This window comes from Phalangium opilio, unplaced genomic scaffold (genome assembly GCF_054372755.1).
Source record: "Phalangium opilio isolate 3A_F unplaced genomic scaffold, DU_Popi_V2 ptg000113l_1, whole genome shotgun sequence".
Classification (NCBI taxonomy): domain Eukaryota; kingdom Metazoa; phylum Arthropoda; class Arachnida; order Opiliones; family Phalangiidae; genus Phalangium; species Phalangium opilio.
This window is the reverse complement of record NW_028324209.1, coordinates 6370319-6385631: the sequence shown is the minus strand read 5'-3', so window position 1 is coordinate 6385631 and position 15313 is coordinate 6370319. Positions and strand designations below refer to the sequence as shown.

Sequence of the window (15313 nt, the reverse complement as noted above, 5' to 3'; positions counted from 1 at the left end):
AAAAAAAATAAAATTTCTTTTTCGTCCTTTAGACTGTAACTTATTTTCACGGCGACACATTTTATGAAAGTTCCATCTTGAGAACATATAAAAAATGTTCTCAAGCCTGCGGGGGTCAAGGGGTCGCCTTCTTAATACCAAGTCGTTGGGAATACGAACGACAATCGCATATTGATGGCACCATTAACTCCAACGACCACCATCGAAAGGCACCAAGCGCGAGACATTTTTCTCTAAAAGCTACGTGCAAATTCTTAGGTTATTTGTCGCGTAACCTAAGAACAGGTATACCTGTAACTTGAATAAACTATTTTTATGCAGAGTCGCAATTGTCCCAACACTTCGCACGTATATTTAAAGGAATAAATCACATTGGATTTCCTTGATATTATATCACAACACTTACTAGTGCGAAGTTCAAAAGTTCTATTCACCTTTCAAGACCATAAAACATTAAGTATAATAATATCTAATTTAAGACTCACCCGTTTCGGTTGGATGTTGACTCTCAGTCTTACCCTGTTTAGATGATTCTTGGATTAAGGTCAAGTTTAAAGTAGTTTTTAGAGACGTCATCTCGAAGAGATGTTTCTGGGACTGTGTTGAAATGAAGAGAAGTCTTGTTGTTTCCATAGGATCATGTGGGTCAGTCTGCAACTATAGTTTAAAACAGTAAAATATCAGTCAAAAGCATAGTTAAAAATTGCAAAATCGAGGGTTTAATAGTCAATTTAATATACTGTAGAATCTATTTTGAGGTTGCTTTTTTGAACAAAATATACGGTATTAATTATTTGATTTGAAATTTTATCTTGCTACTGCACACCTTTGAAATTTCAAGGTCTTGTATATTAAAGTTACTTAGCTATTCAACTGGTGCATTTTATAATTTATTACCTTAATCTCGATGTAAAAATTTTAAAAATCTAATTCTTAAATCGAAAATTCGAAAAGAAGAAACTAAATGGTTTGGTATCTTATCAGTATACTAGCGATAGCTCTGGCAGAAATTCAATCCTTTTAAAAACGGACATATTTGTCTTCATCTAAAACATTAAATAGACCGCTCCCTAAAATTGACACTGCTGCAGGTATATGTTTAAATAAAAGCAGCAGAACTGTCTCATATTTCATTTCAAATTTTTGCAAAATCTCACAAACACGGTTTTATTCATAAGATAAAAATTCAAGAGTGAAATGCATGGGAAAAGTCAGAGGAAGAAACATTTTAGCATTTCATTGAAATCTCCAAATCTTTACATCAACCAGATAAGAAATTAAAAATATATTTAATTTAAAAAAAAATAATGGTCTGATCTATGAACCTTTGGTTTGGTCTGTAATTCATCAAAATTAGACAATCCAAAATATAGTAGATTAGAGTATCCATTTTCTTTTTTCTGGTAGTCTCTGAACATGAACACTCTGAAATTTAAATGTCAAAAGTCTCGCGACAGAATGTAAACTTTTGGGATAAAACAGATTTTTGCCTGAAATTTTTAGAAAACATATTTCTGAACCTTTAGCAGCTAGCGATTCTTCGCCATAAATTTCGAGTCTGGGCAATAAAGATAGCATTTCATCTAGTTATTACCATAAAAAATATGTAATTTGGTTTAAAAAAAAGTGTGTAATAGAGGCCTTGGATGAAGAGATATTCCTTGGCAAAGTGAGCGGCTCTCTCAGAAAAATGGGAGATAAGAAACATATTTCTAGAGAAAATAATTGTGGGTTTAAAGGTACTCCCTCCGTGTATACTCCACAAAAAAGATTTTGAACGTTGAAGATATTACAGTATAAAAGGGAAGAATAGGGAAACATTTAGGGAAGATAGAGTGCAGAGGCGGGCTACGATATACCGCTAATAACAACCTTGGCCAGCTAGCGTCTAAATCAACTGTGCAATATGAAACGTCGACGCGCTTAAATTTAAACGAGTATGGAAATCCTAAACCACTAGGCTTTGGTACGATATTTACATTAGATCTTGATGATTCTAATATTCATGAGACATAAAGCTATTAGGAACCTAGTTACAGCATTTTATCATATTGCTCAGGGCCTCGGGTTTTTTTTAAAAAAAAGAAAAGAGTCTGCCTTATTATGATTGAAACGAAATTGCTATACGGAGTTTATTGGCTGCCATTTTCTAAAATGATCACGGGATGTTACTGACAACGATAAACACTCACACTTATTCCTATTTTGCTGAACCATAAGTTCAGAAGATATGTTCCATAAATAAGACACTACCTATACTTCGTAATGCAAGAGACTTACTGAGAGCTAGTTCGAGAACGACGCGAGAATTGACTACAATCGGTTTTGTAGTCCATCTTCCTATTTGGTAATTACTAAGCCTTTGACAGCGCCTCGAGAAAATATGACGTTTCACCTACAAGCTCTCTGTAACCAGAGACAAACTTATGAAACAAACATATCTTACGAACTTATGACTAAACATACACCTATACAGATAAATAAACTTCGAATTTAGGTAGAGATGAAGAGTCCAAGAAATGAAATAGGATTATTGTCGCCGTCATGTCTGACGTTGGACCTTTTTGGCGGCTTTGTCAGAAAGAAAAAAAAAATTAATAAGGGGGATGAATTATCGATTCGGAACACGAAATGGAAGCGCCGTTCAACGCGTAGCCCTCGATGAAAACAGCCAGTAAGAAAGGTAACAAGAAAAAAGGCAATCTTTCTCCAACGCGTCTCTTCCCACTTGATGCTAGGACGGATAGCGTTACAACAACCGGAGATCAAATTAGTTAAAACAGGAGTAAATTCAACCAAAGTTATTGGTAAGCGATCGTTATACCAACCACGGATTTACCCAAGATCTATTGCGAGATGTGAGAAGAAATTCCACGATATTTTTAATATCTGCATTGGGCTAAATAATAATTCTTCTATAACATCAGCCTAGATTACTTCGGTTTGCAGAATGAAACAGAAAAAAATGGAAAATTGTTATTCGGGAACCTGAAAGATATGGCCTTCGAGAAATGACGCCCACCGCAACCGAAACCGTTCATTTTTCTCTTACACTTGTCTGTTGGAACGCCACTCATAACCGATATAGATGACCAATTTACTTCAATCAGAACAGGAACAATCTCGATAGAAGGCCTCGAATAATTACAATGGGGCGGAACATTGATGATAGGCGCGAGGAAAAATATGGTTTTTTGAAAAGCTTTCGCAATTTAATGTAACACGCTCTATACTTAATACTTAAATCGTTAATGCAAGGACGGGTTTTCAATCGAAATTCATTTTGCAGAACTTTTTTGCAACTTTAACTGCCATTTTAAATCATTTTAAAGTAATTTTAAACGGTTCAGCCTCTCGAGTTAAAAATATATAACCCGTACTTAAATATGGGCAGTACTTGTCCCACGTATCTTCAAAAATGTTTTCTAAATCGGATATTGAACTGAAGCGAAGGTGTTTTGAGGTGTCGGATACGTGGGCCAAATTGGTCAACAGAAAAGAATCAGTATAAGCGTATTCCGTCTGTCGCAGCGAATTTGAATTCAGGCGTAGGTCGCGATGTCTTATCACACAGCTACCAAAACAATCCCAAGTTTGAAAAGACTAAATTGATTTTATCCTTAAAGCAGAAGCTATTAACGAATTCTTTGGATTTATTTTTAGTGTAATATCTTCAAGAGATGATAAACAAGAGTATGTCAAGTCCATCACCTTTTGCGCATGCCCACGTGATTCAAAAATATTAGCTAGCAAAATCATGTCTAAGGTCGCATACTCTCTATTATCAACTGTAACGCTATCTACAGACTACACCATACTATAAAATTGGACCAGCGTGGGCACTCCGTCCGTATCTCCAGACATTTTAAAGGTAATAAATTTCTGGCAGTAGCTCCTTCTACCGACCAGGAACGGAAATCATTTGTCAGGTGACAAGACTCTGCTTTTACGGTTCCGTTGTGGCCCCGAATCAAGTAGACAGCCGCGATATTGGTGGTTCACTCGAATTCGCGGCCACAGATAAATATAAAATGCTAGACGTGGTTCCTTGGAGTTAATAGTGCCCCTACCCTGAGGAAGATTGGGGGTTCGTAAGTAATTCGCGGGGTTATGCCGAATTTTATTCCGATTCCAGGCGCAATCGATCAATTGAAAAGTGAATCTCTTTTTGGTTGCGTGAGCGGCCCACGATTTTATCAGCACAAAAGGAAACTCAGACAAGTAGTGGGTATAAATCTCAATGAACGTGGCATCAGATTATCAACAATTTTACAATGTACGTTTCCTACATGGTTACATGGATTAAGAGTAGTTTAACAATACGATTTCTGTTAGGAACGTATTTCTCCTTAATTGTTTATACAAACGCGTATTCTAAAAAGGATCGACAATTTAATTAGTTTTTTAACGCTTCACTTACATAAACATCTTTAACAAATTCTTATCACTTAAAACTACAAAATAAATCCGAAGCAGCTTCTAGTTTATTTAAATACCTATAGCTGATAAAAGTAAAAATCACGGATACGCAATGTTGGGTTTAAAATTCGTTACACAAACCTGATAACATTATCTTAACCCGTAAATAAGTATTTAAGGATTAAGTCAGTTTAATTGGCTTCCTATCGCACGTGATCTTGTCGCGTTTTCTCGTAAAACAGACGCAAATTGCTTGACACTTAAGAGAAGGGCTGGGTAAATCCAAATTCAACTATCTTTTCGTGTCAGGTAATTTCAGAGGTGCTAGCGGAAACCTTATTTGGAGGATTTTAAGTGGATAAAAGGTCGAGACAGTTAAGAGAGACTTTCAAAAAACCGACGGTATTTTAAGTAAATGAAAAAATTGTTTATTTGTCAGAATCAGGGTAATGTTGTAGGCGGCTCATTGTTACCTCGGAAAATTCGACGAAGATCGAAAAGAAGAATGCGGAAAAACCAGGAAACGATCCCAAAAATTGGTTCGCGTGGGATAATTTCACTTTTCTTTCTTTTTCAACTCCTTAAAAATTAAAGACTTGAAATCTTTGCGTTATTTTTCGCCCACACTTCTAAGGTAAAAAAACCTTTAAGACTTCACACGCACCCATTACTCAGGGTCCCCCTTTCTGGTCGAACGTAATTATTCAAAATACTTAATACCCCACGCGATTCAAGACAATTATTGAACAAATACTTTCCAAGAATAATGGATTCAATCTAGAGCAGCTCTCTAGTAAAAGATTCTGGATATCTACGTGCTAGAACTTTTCAATTTGTTATAGAAATTTATTGTGATGTTTTGCGCTACACATCAACAAGTTAACTCTCGTGAGTGATCACGTGTTTCATTAACTTCAAACAACAACAACACCTAACACCTTGTAGTTTACAAATTAAAAACTACAAAACTGTTTTCTTCATGTCTTGGCCTTTAATTCTTGCCCTACCTTCGAAATCGCAATTTTTCATCGATATTTTCAAAGCATATACCCACACAAAAAAGCGGCTATACATTTTTCATTCGCTGAGGTTTTCATAAAATTGGATTTTTATTCGATTTTCTTGGCTAACAATATTAGATTACCCTCTCAGCAGGGTGCATTAATAGTTGCGAAACACGTAGAACACAAAACGCGTCATGAGAAAAGGTAAAAGGATGGATAGATAGTATAAAGATAGGAGACTATATATACAACGCTGTCCGTCACAAATTCTGATTGTTGCTCAAAACCGCCCCCTTTCGAAAACACAAACGCTGTGTAGACTAACCGAGAAACGCAATTCAAAACTGTTACTCTGTGAGGTGTGAGAAATCGAATCTAGCTATAGCATATCCAATCTTGACCACTTGAAGTTTTCGAAACTGACGGGTGAGATAATGAAGTTGTAACGTATATGAACCTTCCGATGATGTGCGTTAAAAGGTTTATTGGGAGTCTTATAGCAATGATCACGAAGGCAGGTGGTATAAAAAAGCTTTTACTAGCGGTCCTTTATATCTACCAGTAGAACGCGTAGATTTTAGAAACGGAGGTTGGGGTGGCCTTGAGTAAGTCTGTGTGTCTGTGGAGACGGGATACGCGAAAAACAGGCTTGGTAAGGCGGAGGTAAAGAAAATATTAGCCTCACTAACCCCGAGCTCATTGAATTGAAAGCTTTTAAAGAATTTGTTAGGCTTTATTTAAAGAACAGCTTAATGTACGAGTTGGATTGAAAGTCAATTTCTTAAGTATCCGCCATTATATGTAAATGAAATTTCGGATTTTATATGTAAATATATAAAAATCTCTATTTTCATATATATCTCCACGGGTTTATTATAAGGTGGTACGATAACACAGGTAGATATAATATTTAAAAATCTTTATGTTCCTTGTTAATTAAATGCATTGGCTGTTCTAATAACCTTTCGCGGAGCTTACTACGATTCATGAAAACTAAATAGCATAGGTTTATCATAAATCAGATGTTGGCACGAACAACTTATTTACGCCTAACAAACAGTTTTATTTTCCCAAAAAATCTTTAAATTATAAAGTTTTATCTTTAAGTATCTTATTTAAAGATCAACTACGCGCGTTTGAATTATAGGCTCATTCTGAACACCTTAAATCTGGTTATCTACGATCGTTTGTTGTGTATATTCGATTCCTTTCTCACGGATATTGGCTTAAAATTATACAAAAAAGTACGATAATCTCTATGCCTAGTAGAAAAAAATGGACTTTGCATTAAAATTTTCCTCCAGTTTAAAATTCCTCACGAAATTTTCTCCCTCTTATGTTAATCGTCCTTTAGTAATCAACCCACTTAGAGAAAATAAAAAAATCGTATTGAGGCGATTGTAATCGCTCCTAATTCGATGTGTTTTTATTTACCTATGCATTAATTACCGTTAACGATGACGGCGGAGACTTTGCGTCTACCTATTTTAATATTAATATTTTCTTGAATTACGGAATTATAAGCTATATTGTAGGTAGAAGAACGAATTTTCTCTAAAGGGATTTTTAAGGTGATCTAAATTCTCGTGGTCAATCGTCTAGTTCGACTAATTTACATAATCCTTAGGGCCGAATTTAATTTTTAATCTCAAATCCAAATACGAAATGGAGCTCAAGTTTCATTAAGGTTATATGTATTCTTCACCCGAAATTTTTCATGTGATGTGTTTCGAAATGTTATCAGCAAAAATACGTGAAAATGTATCCAACTACATAAAGAAGATATGTGCAATTAATTTTTCTCACAGGATCTAAGGCGTTAAGCCCCTCTGTGATACAGATGACATAATTCTATGTGGAGACTGCTAATGGCCACTCACGACATAAACGTAGACGTATGTCATATTGGGAAACTTATTACTCCTAAATTTCTTAATAATATAGATTGAAACATTTACTTTTTGAAATAATAGAAAACATTTTAGTTTGCTCTTTATCTTTAAATAACCCTCTCACGTTTTTAGGTATGTTAATAAAATATTTAACATATTCTTAACACTTCCTTTAAAATTTAGTCAGCTGACAATCCATTAAAAAAAACTATACCGTAACTCCCAGTTTTAAATGACCACAATAGGAGGATAAATCTTGTTGGGAAGAAAAACCTGTTACATAATCCCTTAAAAGTATTAAGAAAATTAAGTTTTTTAAAAGGAATCAAATAGTTCAAGACACGATAGAACCGCAAATTATTAAAACTCCATTAAAAATCACCACACCCCTAAATACAGGATATATTATACAAAGATGAAAGGGGGAAGGCGGTCAAAAAAGCCAGCACTGTCCAATATGAAAATGATCAAGGCGGAAAAAGGAATATTGTAGTGGACCGGATCCCAGAAACGTTCGACTTTTAGCACGTACCGTACACTGAAATTTTTCAAAACCCGAAATTAATCTGTCCATTACCTTAAACTGAATATAATTTTCGATACATGGGCCGGCGTCTAGTGTGTGAAGTTAAGAGATTGAAACCCGCTTAAAAATTTTCAATCATTTGTTAAAATGTAGCCAAGTAAGACAAGTCAAGAGTTAAGCGTGTCTCCTCAATATATTGGCATAATTTCTGGGAAGTGATAGGATAGTCAAAGAAATAACAGCGTGGGACCATAAGCCTCATCGATGTGACTAAGAGGGAAAGACAAGGGGGTAAAACTTTGCCTTCCATCTCGGTTTTCAGCTCCTGCGCTCTAGACGCATTGGGTCCTGAGATTGCGCAGAGACGACTATGGGTCAACCCACTTCAAATCCGATACCGAGGGTTGCCTACCCCCTTTTATACAGGCTTAGATTGAACCAAAATTAGACTTGAGAACATCAGAGTATAATCCGACAGTGCTCATGGATGTGCAAAATTTTAAAATTTTAACGTCGCTTGACCCCAAGCTGGTTACGCAGTGAGATGAATATTAATCAACCTGTGGATCTACCCAACTTCCGAAGCACTAAATATGTAAAAAAAAAAAAACACCTCGAACTATGTATATATCATCATCTTTTCAAACCACATAATTTATTAAAAATATTCTGGTGCGTGAAAGTTCGATAGCGAGTTTTTCAGCAATTTAAATTTCGCCAGGCGTCGAAAGGCTAACTATTATTCATAATTAGTGATTAAGTCATTTTAAGTAGCGGTTCATAACGCGTTAAAAATGTCCGTCTATATGCATGCAGATACGTAGTTGCAAAATGGAAGCGGTTAAATGTATTGAAAGTAAACTAATGGGGTGAAAAGTAACTAATTACGCGTCTCATCTTGTTTTTATTACATGTAAAGTTAGAAAAAGCAAAGATAATATTTCAAAATTCGGTAAAAGTATACATAGATAGATAGGGGTTTACCGAATAGCGAGCGGCAGTCTCCAAAAATATATACCGACGTGTTTTTTTAAGAGACTTTAATAATAGAGTTTGGAAGTCTTTGCGACGCTCTTTCGAGACTGAATTACTTTTTAATTGGATCTTGAAGGAGGGAAGGTTCTAGCCTTTTAATCAACGTCATAACACGCACGTCTCTTCCCCCCTCCATAGAAAGCGCCATCCTGCGACTGCTAAACTTTCTCGTACATCATAACCTAAACTAAAACTAAAAGCAAGCTATCCTGAAATTAATAAGTGATTCTTCCTCTATGCCAACCAACATCATTTGGTCTTTGGTTTTACTTCATGTCCATCACGGAACCGAGAGTTTCTCGAAGATGTATCTGAGAGTTTCTCTTTATGTAAAATTAATTTTTGTTTAATGTTATCTGAAGAAAACTATTATTTTGTGCGCGACAGGCTTAAAACGTCCCTAACGATAAAGGCCTAGTAATCCCGCGCTACACAATTCATAGACGCGTTTCTCCCTAGTATCAAACGAAAACATTGTAATTTTTGTGTACTTTAAGTTAATATAGTTCTATTTAAGCCTCTTTTCAAAATATCCGAGCAATTTTATAGCAAAAGCTCGCGTCAACTCTATCCAATTAGATTTTCCTAAACGGGACTCCGAGACCAGAATTTCTGAACAAATATTGACTAACTCGTACTAGCCAGAATGAACGATGTACATTTATTACGGAATTTTTCAACTCCTTTTAACTGTGGTCGCTTGAAGTTCAAGGAAGAAAAAGAAAAAAGTAAAAAGAAAAAAATCGGTTTTCTTTAAAGGGAGGTCATTACTTAAAGACGTTTTTCGGTCTGCTCAATTACGGGACCATGTTATACGGTCACTTATTACGACACTTCGCAGGTACCGGTGAAGGGAAAGGAAAAAAAGCTGGGGATCGATTTAGAAACGTACCTGGAAGCTAGTTGGATATAAATGATCTCTAATTTCAGGCAAGGAGGACTTGACACGATTGGAGTAGAATTACTTTCTTCACGAGTTCGAATAGAAGAAAGGTTGCGTTTTAAGCAAGATGGAACTTGCAGAGGCAAACCTCGTCTCGTGTTTCGAGACAGTCAAAAAGGGATTCAGTAGAACAAATTAATCTCCAGTTACATAGGTATTACCACTCTTTGCACAAACGGTCACTTAAAACGACACTTTATCAAGGGGAGGGTTAATAGAGGTTTTAAACGAACTTTCATACAGTGCAAGTTGTAGGGAAGATTATAAATGTTCACTAATTTTCAACTATAAAGAAAATGAGAAGCAGGCAGGTGAAGGTTTTTGGACAAGAGGTACATGAACTGCTTCGTACAAGAGTTAAACAGAAAAAAGGTCTGGTTAAATGGATTTAAGTACAGAAATTATTACTCGTTTTTTAACTAGATTTTTAAACATTTTGTGGTCTTGATCAATCATTCATTCATTCATTCAACCTCGGTATACAGCAAGTGTTTAACACAATTTATAGGAAGTAAAATCTGGGTCTGTTTATCCTGGTTGAGATTAATTTGGTGTAGGTCCTGCCATCGCTGGAAATTTTATAAACTAAATTATGTTTGGGAGAAAATTCTTAACTAACTTTTGATGATGGCATTACGATGTTATATTTCAACTCTTAGAACGTACCAGGCACAACTAATTCCCGGGTATTTCAAATGCCCAGTAGCTCTTTACAAGTCGTTAATTCGAATTGTTAATGATATATTTCAAATGAAAGTGTTAAATTTATCGGATACCTAGGCTAATGGTCTTCCACAATAATGTCATTATCTTTTACACAGAGAAACTCTTTCATTCCTCGGCAAACGACGCCATTATGTAGAATCGAGTCGCCAATTGAACACGCGCTTAATGTCTCGAACAACCTTCGATAAACTTAAAGGTGATAATTTTAAACGCTCATTTAAGCATTCGACACTAGTCGTTGTCAATTTAAGAGATCGTCAAAATGCAATTCGAAAGAGAGGGTTTAATTTTCTCGCCTGTCGTATATTTAATGTTGACAGTTTATTTAAATCTCTATGGAATATCGAACTTTAGTTTTATCAAATGAATTTCGCACCTTTCAAACGATTTCTAGTCATTGAGAGTTGAAATTCATGTTAGACTTGCAAAAACTCAGGTAAGGGAATGCATTTAGCCACGAGCTTCGATATTTTATCATTTGCAGCCTCGAAAGCGCTCGTGAAGAGGAAAGGTGTGAATTTGTGAAGTATATATATATAAGAAATGCCCCATTTCGCGATACTTAAAAGCGCATTAAGACTCGAATAAAATATTTTATTGCATTACGTGTTTGTTTTTCGGTAAGGGCCTTCCTCTAGGCAACTAAGTTTTAAATGATTTTACTTTAGAAAGTGGTAAAGTTTGAGATGCATATGGTTCCAATAACTTAAAACATTGATTACGAATAGTTAACAGAGTCTTCCATAATTTAAGTACCTTGACAGGTAAATAATTGCTAGCTTTGTTTTAAATTTGTAACTGATATTGCTTCAAAACTCACCAGTGCAAGAACCGTGTTCGAATTAAGAATAGTGTTAAGTTATTTCGACCACACTGTACTTTCAAAAAATGTGGCGTTCCATAGCCCAGCATAAATCTCTTTTACACCGCACTAGAATTACCCTAATTTGTCTAAATTACCCTCTTGAATTCCAGAGTTTTAATGTTGTTTGCGCTTGTAAATTGTTTACAGTGGGAAGCCGTAATTCGTCATATTATGTTAGATTCGTTGGCTTTTTTCATGGCCCCAAAGGGGTTTCACTTCTTATGCTCTGGTCACGATCCTGGCGCGCTACCTGTTTTATTATACATATATTCTCTTATTTATTTTGCGGCGATGTATATTCCGCCCGGGAATCGAATGAACGCGTGCGTTATTAGGCCTAGTCGTGTAAAGATCATTAGAACGAAGACTTTAAAACCTTTTTTCAAATCAAACTCTTAAGCATCGTTTTCGTTGAAAAATGTCTGGGTAGAGAATTAACTCATCAACTTTGCTGTTTTGACCTAAGGGTCTTGTAGCACTAATTATCTGTAATTTATTTGAGCTAGATACTAAAATACTGGAAGCGTTATATCATATTGAACTGGTTAGTTAATGGCAGGTTAGGTTTAAACAATTGGATTACCTAGGTGAGTACTTATAGCTGATTCAACTCCTCAAATCGATGTTAACTATGCCTACACATGAAGCCTCTTGGACAGTGTTTTATTACGGGTTAAGTCCAGCTGTTGCAAAGAGCTAAGAATCTGTGGTACATTTCATAGCAAATTTCTCACAGATATATTTTCCTAAATTAACTCTTCATGGTAATTTATTTTTCATATCATGACACTGCGAAGCTTGACCTAAACTAGAATCAATGCTCCGCGAAATTAAACCCTTCATATCACGGAGTGGCGTACAAGATTGGAATACGAGACGACCCATTAGAGAGAGCTCGTCTATGTCTAACATGATAAATTTTCAAACGCCAAGATCCGAAAAATGATTGACTAGGGTTGAAATTTATTTAACGCTTTGCCCGGGGACTTTCTTCACCATTGGCTTCGTGTTTTAGCTGGCGGGGCACACCAGTTATTAGAACATTAGATTCATATCCGTTTCTATTAAGAGGAGACGAGAAATCGAGAGAATTGTTTGGCGTTCGAACCACGGGCCCCCCGAGGGCCGCCAAAAGTAGCCCCTTCAAATTTTAACACTTGAACCACGAAGTTAGTAACGCGTCGCGCGTTCAGATCTTCGCTTCTCATAACTATCGACAGAGATATCATAGTTTCAAAAAGTATGCCTCGTTAAAACCATGATCCATCAGATGAGATTGGAGTTCTTACATACTCAACGCGGAAAGCACCGCGTGTTTATCGTAAGGCCTCGAGGAAATTGAAAGTTGTCACACTTGCGTTTATTAGATACCTTTTGTAATCAGCTGGCATTCCACGAAATCAATGACAAAATTCTAAAAGCAAATGGCCCATGGGAAACACGTTCAAGCGTTGAAACCAATTTTTACATTATCTTTATCTTTATCGAGCGATCAACTAAAATTCTCCACATCGCGCCGCGTGCGTACAGCGGCCAGACGTGCTGTCAATTCAAATCAACAAACGCCATAAAAATTGAGAAGCAAATTAAAACTTTATCAAAATTGTTAACGAGACTAACTGGTTCATTCGTCGGATTCTAGAAGAAAAAAAAGTAAATTCCATCTTACAAAAATAAAAATATTTTTGATAACTGAAATGTATGATTAAATTACGATATTTGTCCTAAAGTGAGTATCTGCCATCGATAGTATCGATAATAATTTAAGGACGACCAATTAGAAGAGAAAGCCAATTGACCATTCTTTCCTATTCGATCATAAACTATAGAGTTGAAACTATTTCAACCATCGTTACCTTTGGCTTGGATGTTTTCATTTGAAGTACAGTGAAAGAGTTAACGACTTAAATGAGAGACAATTTGAGGGAGCAGAGTTTCGCTTTAAATTCGACTTCTGTCTTTTGCCGGTTAGTTAGATTTTAATCATAGTGAAACTAGTCCGCCATGTATTTAATGTGGTTCTTTTTTTTCTGTTTATATCGAGCCTCGATGCCATTTATCTTAATGGCAACCGTCCGTGGGACCTTCACGCATCTCAAAGAGATAATTAACTCCTCCCCCATCAATGACGTACGCTACTATTAACTAAATAAAAACATTCGATTGCGACAGCGAACTTAATCGATTCGGAAACGGCAATAATTCACTACAAAGATGACCGTATCCCTGTGCCGACACAGGAACGACATTGATTCTAAACCGTCCTATGATGTCACGTCTATCAGATATCATTACAAGAATACAGCCTCCCAACACTTGAATTCAAAGCTAACTAATCGTTCTTAAGCAACGCTACTACTTGTTTCCATTAAAACCCTTCACACAAAAAAGGTGAAATGGACAATCAATAAATCTGAATTAAATGAAACGCAGTACTCTTTTGAAGTGAGTGCGGCATAGCCCTACGAATTTGTTCAATTTGTTAGAGAATATTATCCCTGTAGATTGAAAACGTATGCCAACTGAGGAAGTTTCTCTCATCGTCCACGAAAGTTGTACCGCGGGACAATTCAACTCCGATTTTGGACACTTGACTTGAGTAACAAACGAAAGCTCAGACCCTACGAATGTTTTGTATCGAAATTCGCAGACGAAATAAGTTAATTCATTCTCTTAATCGAAAAAATTTCCGTTATTTTTTCAATTTTCGTCTGTCGGCTGTCACCTTGGTGGAGTCTGCGCTTAACAGACCGTGTCGGTGTTAAAGAAGCGAAACCATCTAACCAGCCCCTTGTGGGAACCCACCGCAACCCCAAAGGTGCAAAGCGTGAGATTCATTAAAAATTAAAATGGAAAGCGACGTTAGACGGCCAAATAAAAATTTCCCTTCAAAAAAAAAAAAAAATGATACTCATTAATGAAGATTGACAAACATAATTCTTAGCCTTGCGGATTTTTTTAAACTTAACGCCACAACAAATAAATCAAACAGCGGACACGCACTAAAAGTCGAAAAGGTGGGGCGGGGGGATGGGGTGGGGGTAGAAGCCAAAAACTTAATTACGCCGATGGCAAAAAGTCGAAAAGTGTTGCCTGCTTAACAACGAATGATGGATATCACTAACACTCCCACTTAGCGAGTTAAAACAAAACTAGAGTCCACGATATTACGTAAGAAGTAACGCCGCCATACGAATGACGAAATAACATTCTATACCCTCAAAGGTCTCCGATTCGATGTCATTGTCACCATAAATATATGTTTAAGGTTTCCAATTCGCGCCTTTTGAATTGTAGATCAAAATTCCATGGTGTCATCTTAAGGGTTGTAATTAGAGGAGTCCGATTCTGTGATTCATCTATCGTTGTTTCAAGTAATTTCATTCTCAGAATGAATTGAGTGGTGGTGTTCATTTGCATTTGTAGCTAAAGGCGAGTCATAGTCTTTTTGAAGAAAGAGACTTAGATGAAGATCGCGTGCCTGGTTATAAAAATTAACATTAAAACAGAGTTTTTTATACGTTACTATATACAAATAATGTTGTGTGTCCATGGTTGTAATTATACAAACGTATAAATATTTTGCTATAGAATGAACGCCTTTCAGCGAAAGTGTTTATGGTGACACCTTATCCCCTATTTCACGTTCTTTCACCACGATCGTTTTCATAGGTAGAAGACTCTACATAGACACAACCAAACTCAAGCATGGCGTGGACTAAGATTGGTTTTATTGTGTTTTCGATATCTCGACACAACTCCGTTTTTGGGGGTTCGAAGTCTTAACACTATTAGGTTAGGTTTAACGATTGTTAATCTTAATTTTGATCAACTTAGGTTTGATCAAACGAAACGATTTTGATCAGCAGTTATTCGATAAAATAGGACTTTTTCATTTCTGAT

The 15313-nt window shown here is 36.1% G+C and overlaps 1 protein-coding gene across 1 annotated transcript in view; it reads right to left on the bottom strand.

The window, feature by feature from the left end:
• Positions 1 to 15313, bottom strand: part of LOC149623613 (acetylcholinesterase-like) — a 144601-nt gene that overhangs the window by 116328 nt on the left and 12960 nt on the right. The window contains exon 4 of the mRNA XM_089852657.1: positions 486 to 657. Coding sequence (XP_089708783.1) covers positions 486 to 657 — 172 coding nt within the window. The remainder of the gene's footprint in view (positions 1 to 485; positions 658 to 15313) is intronic.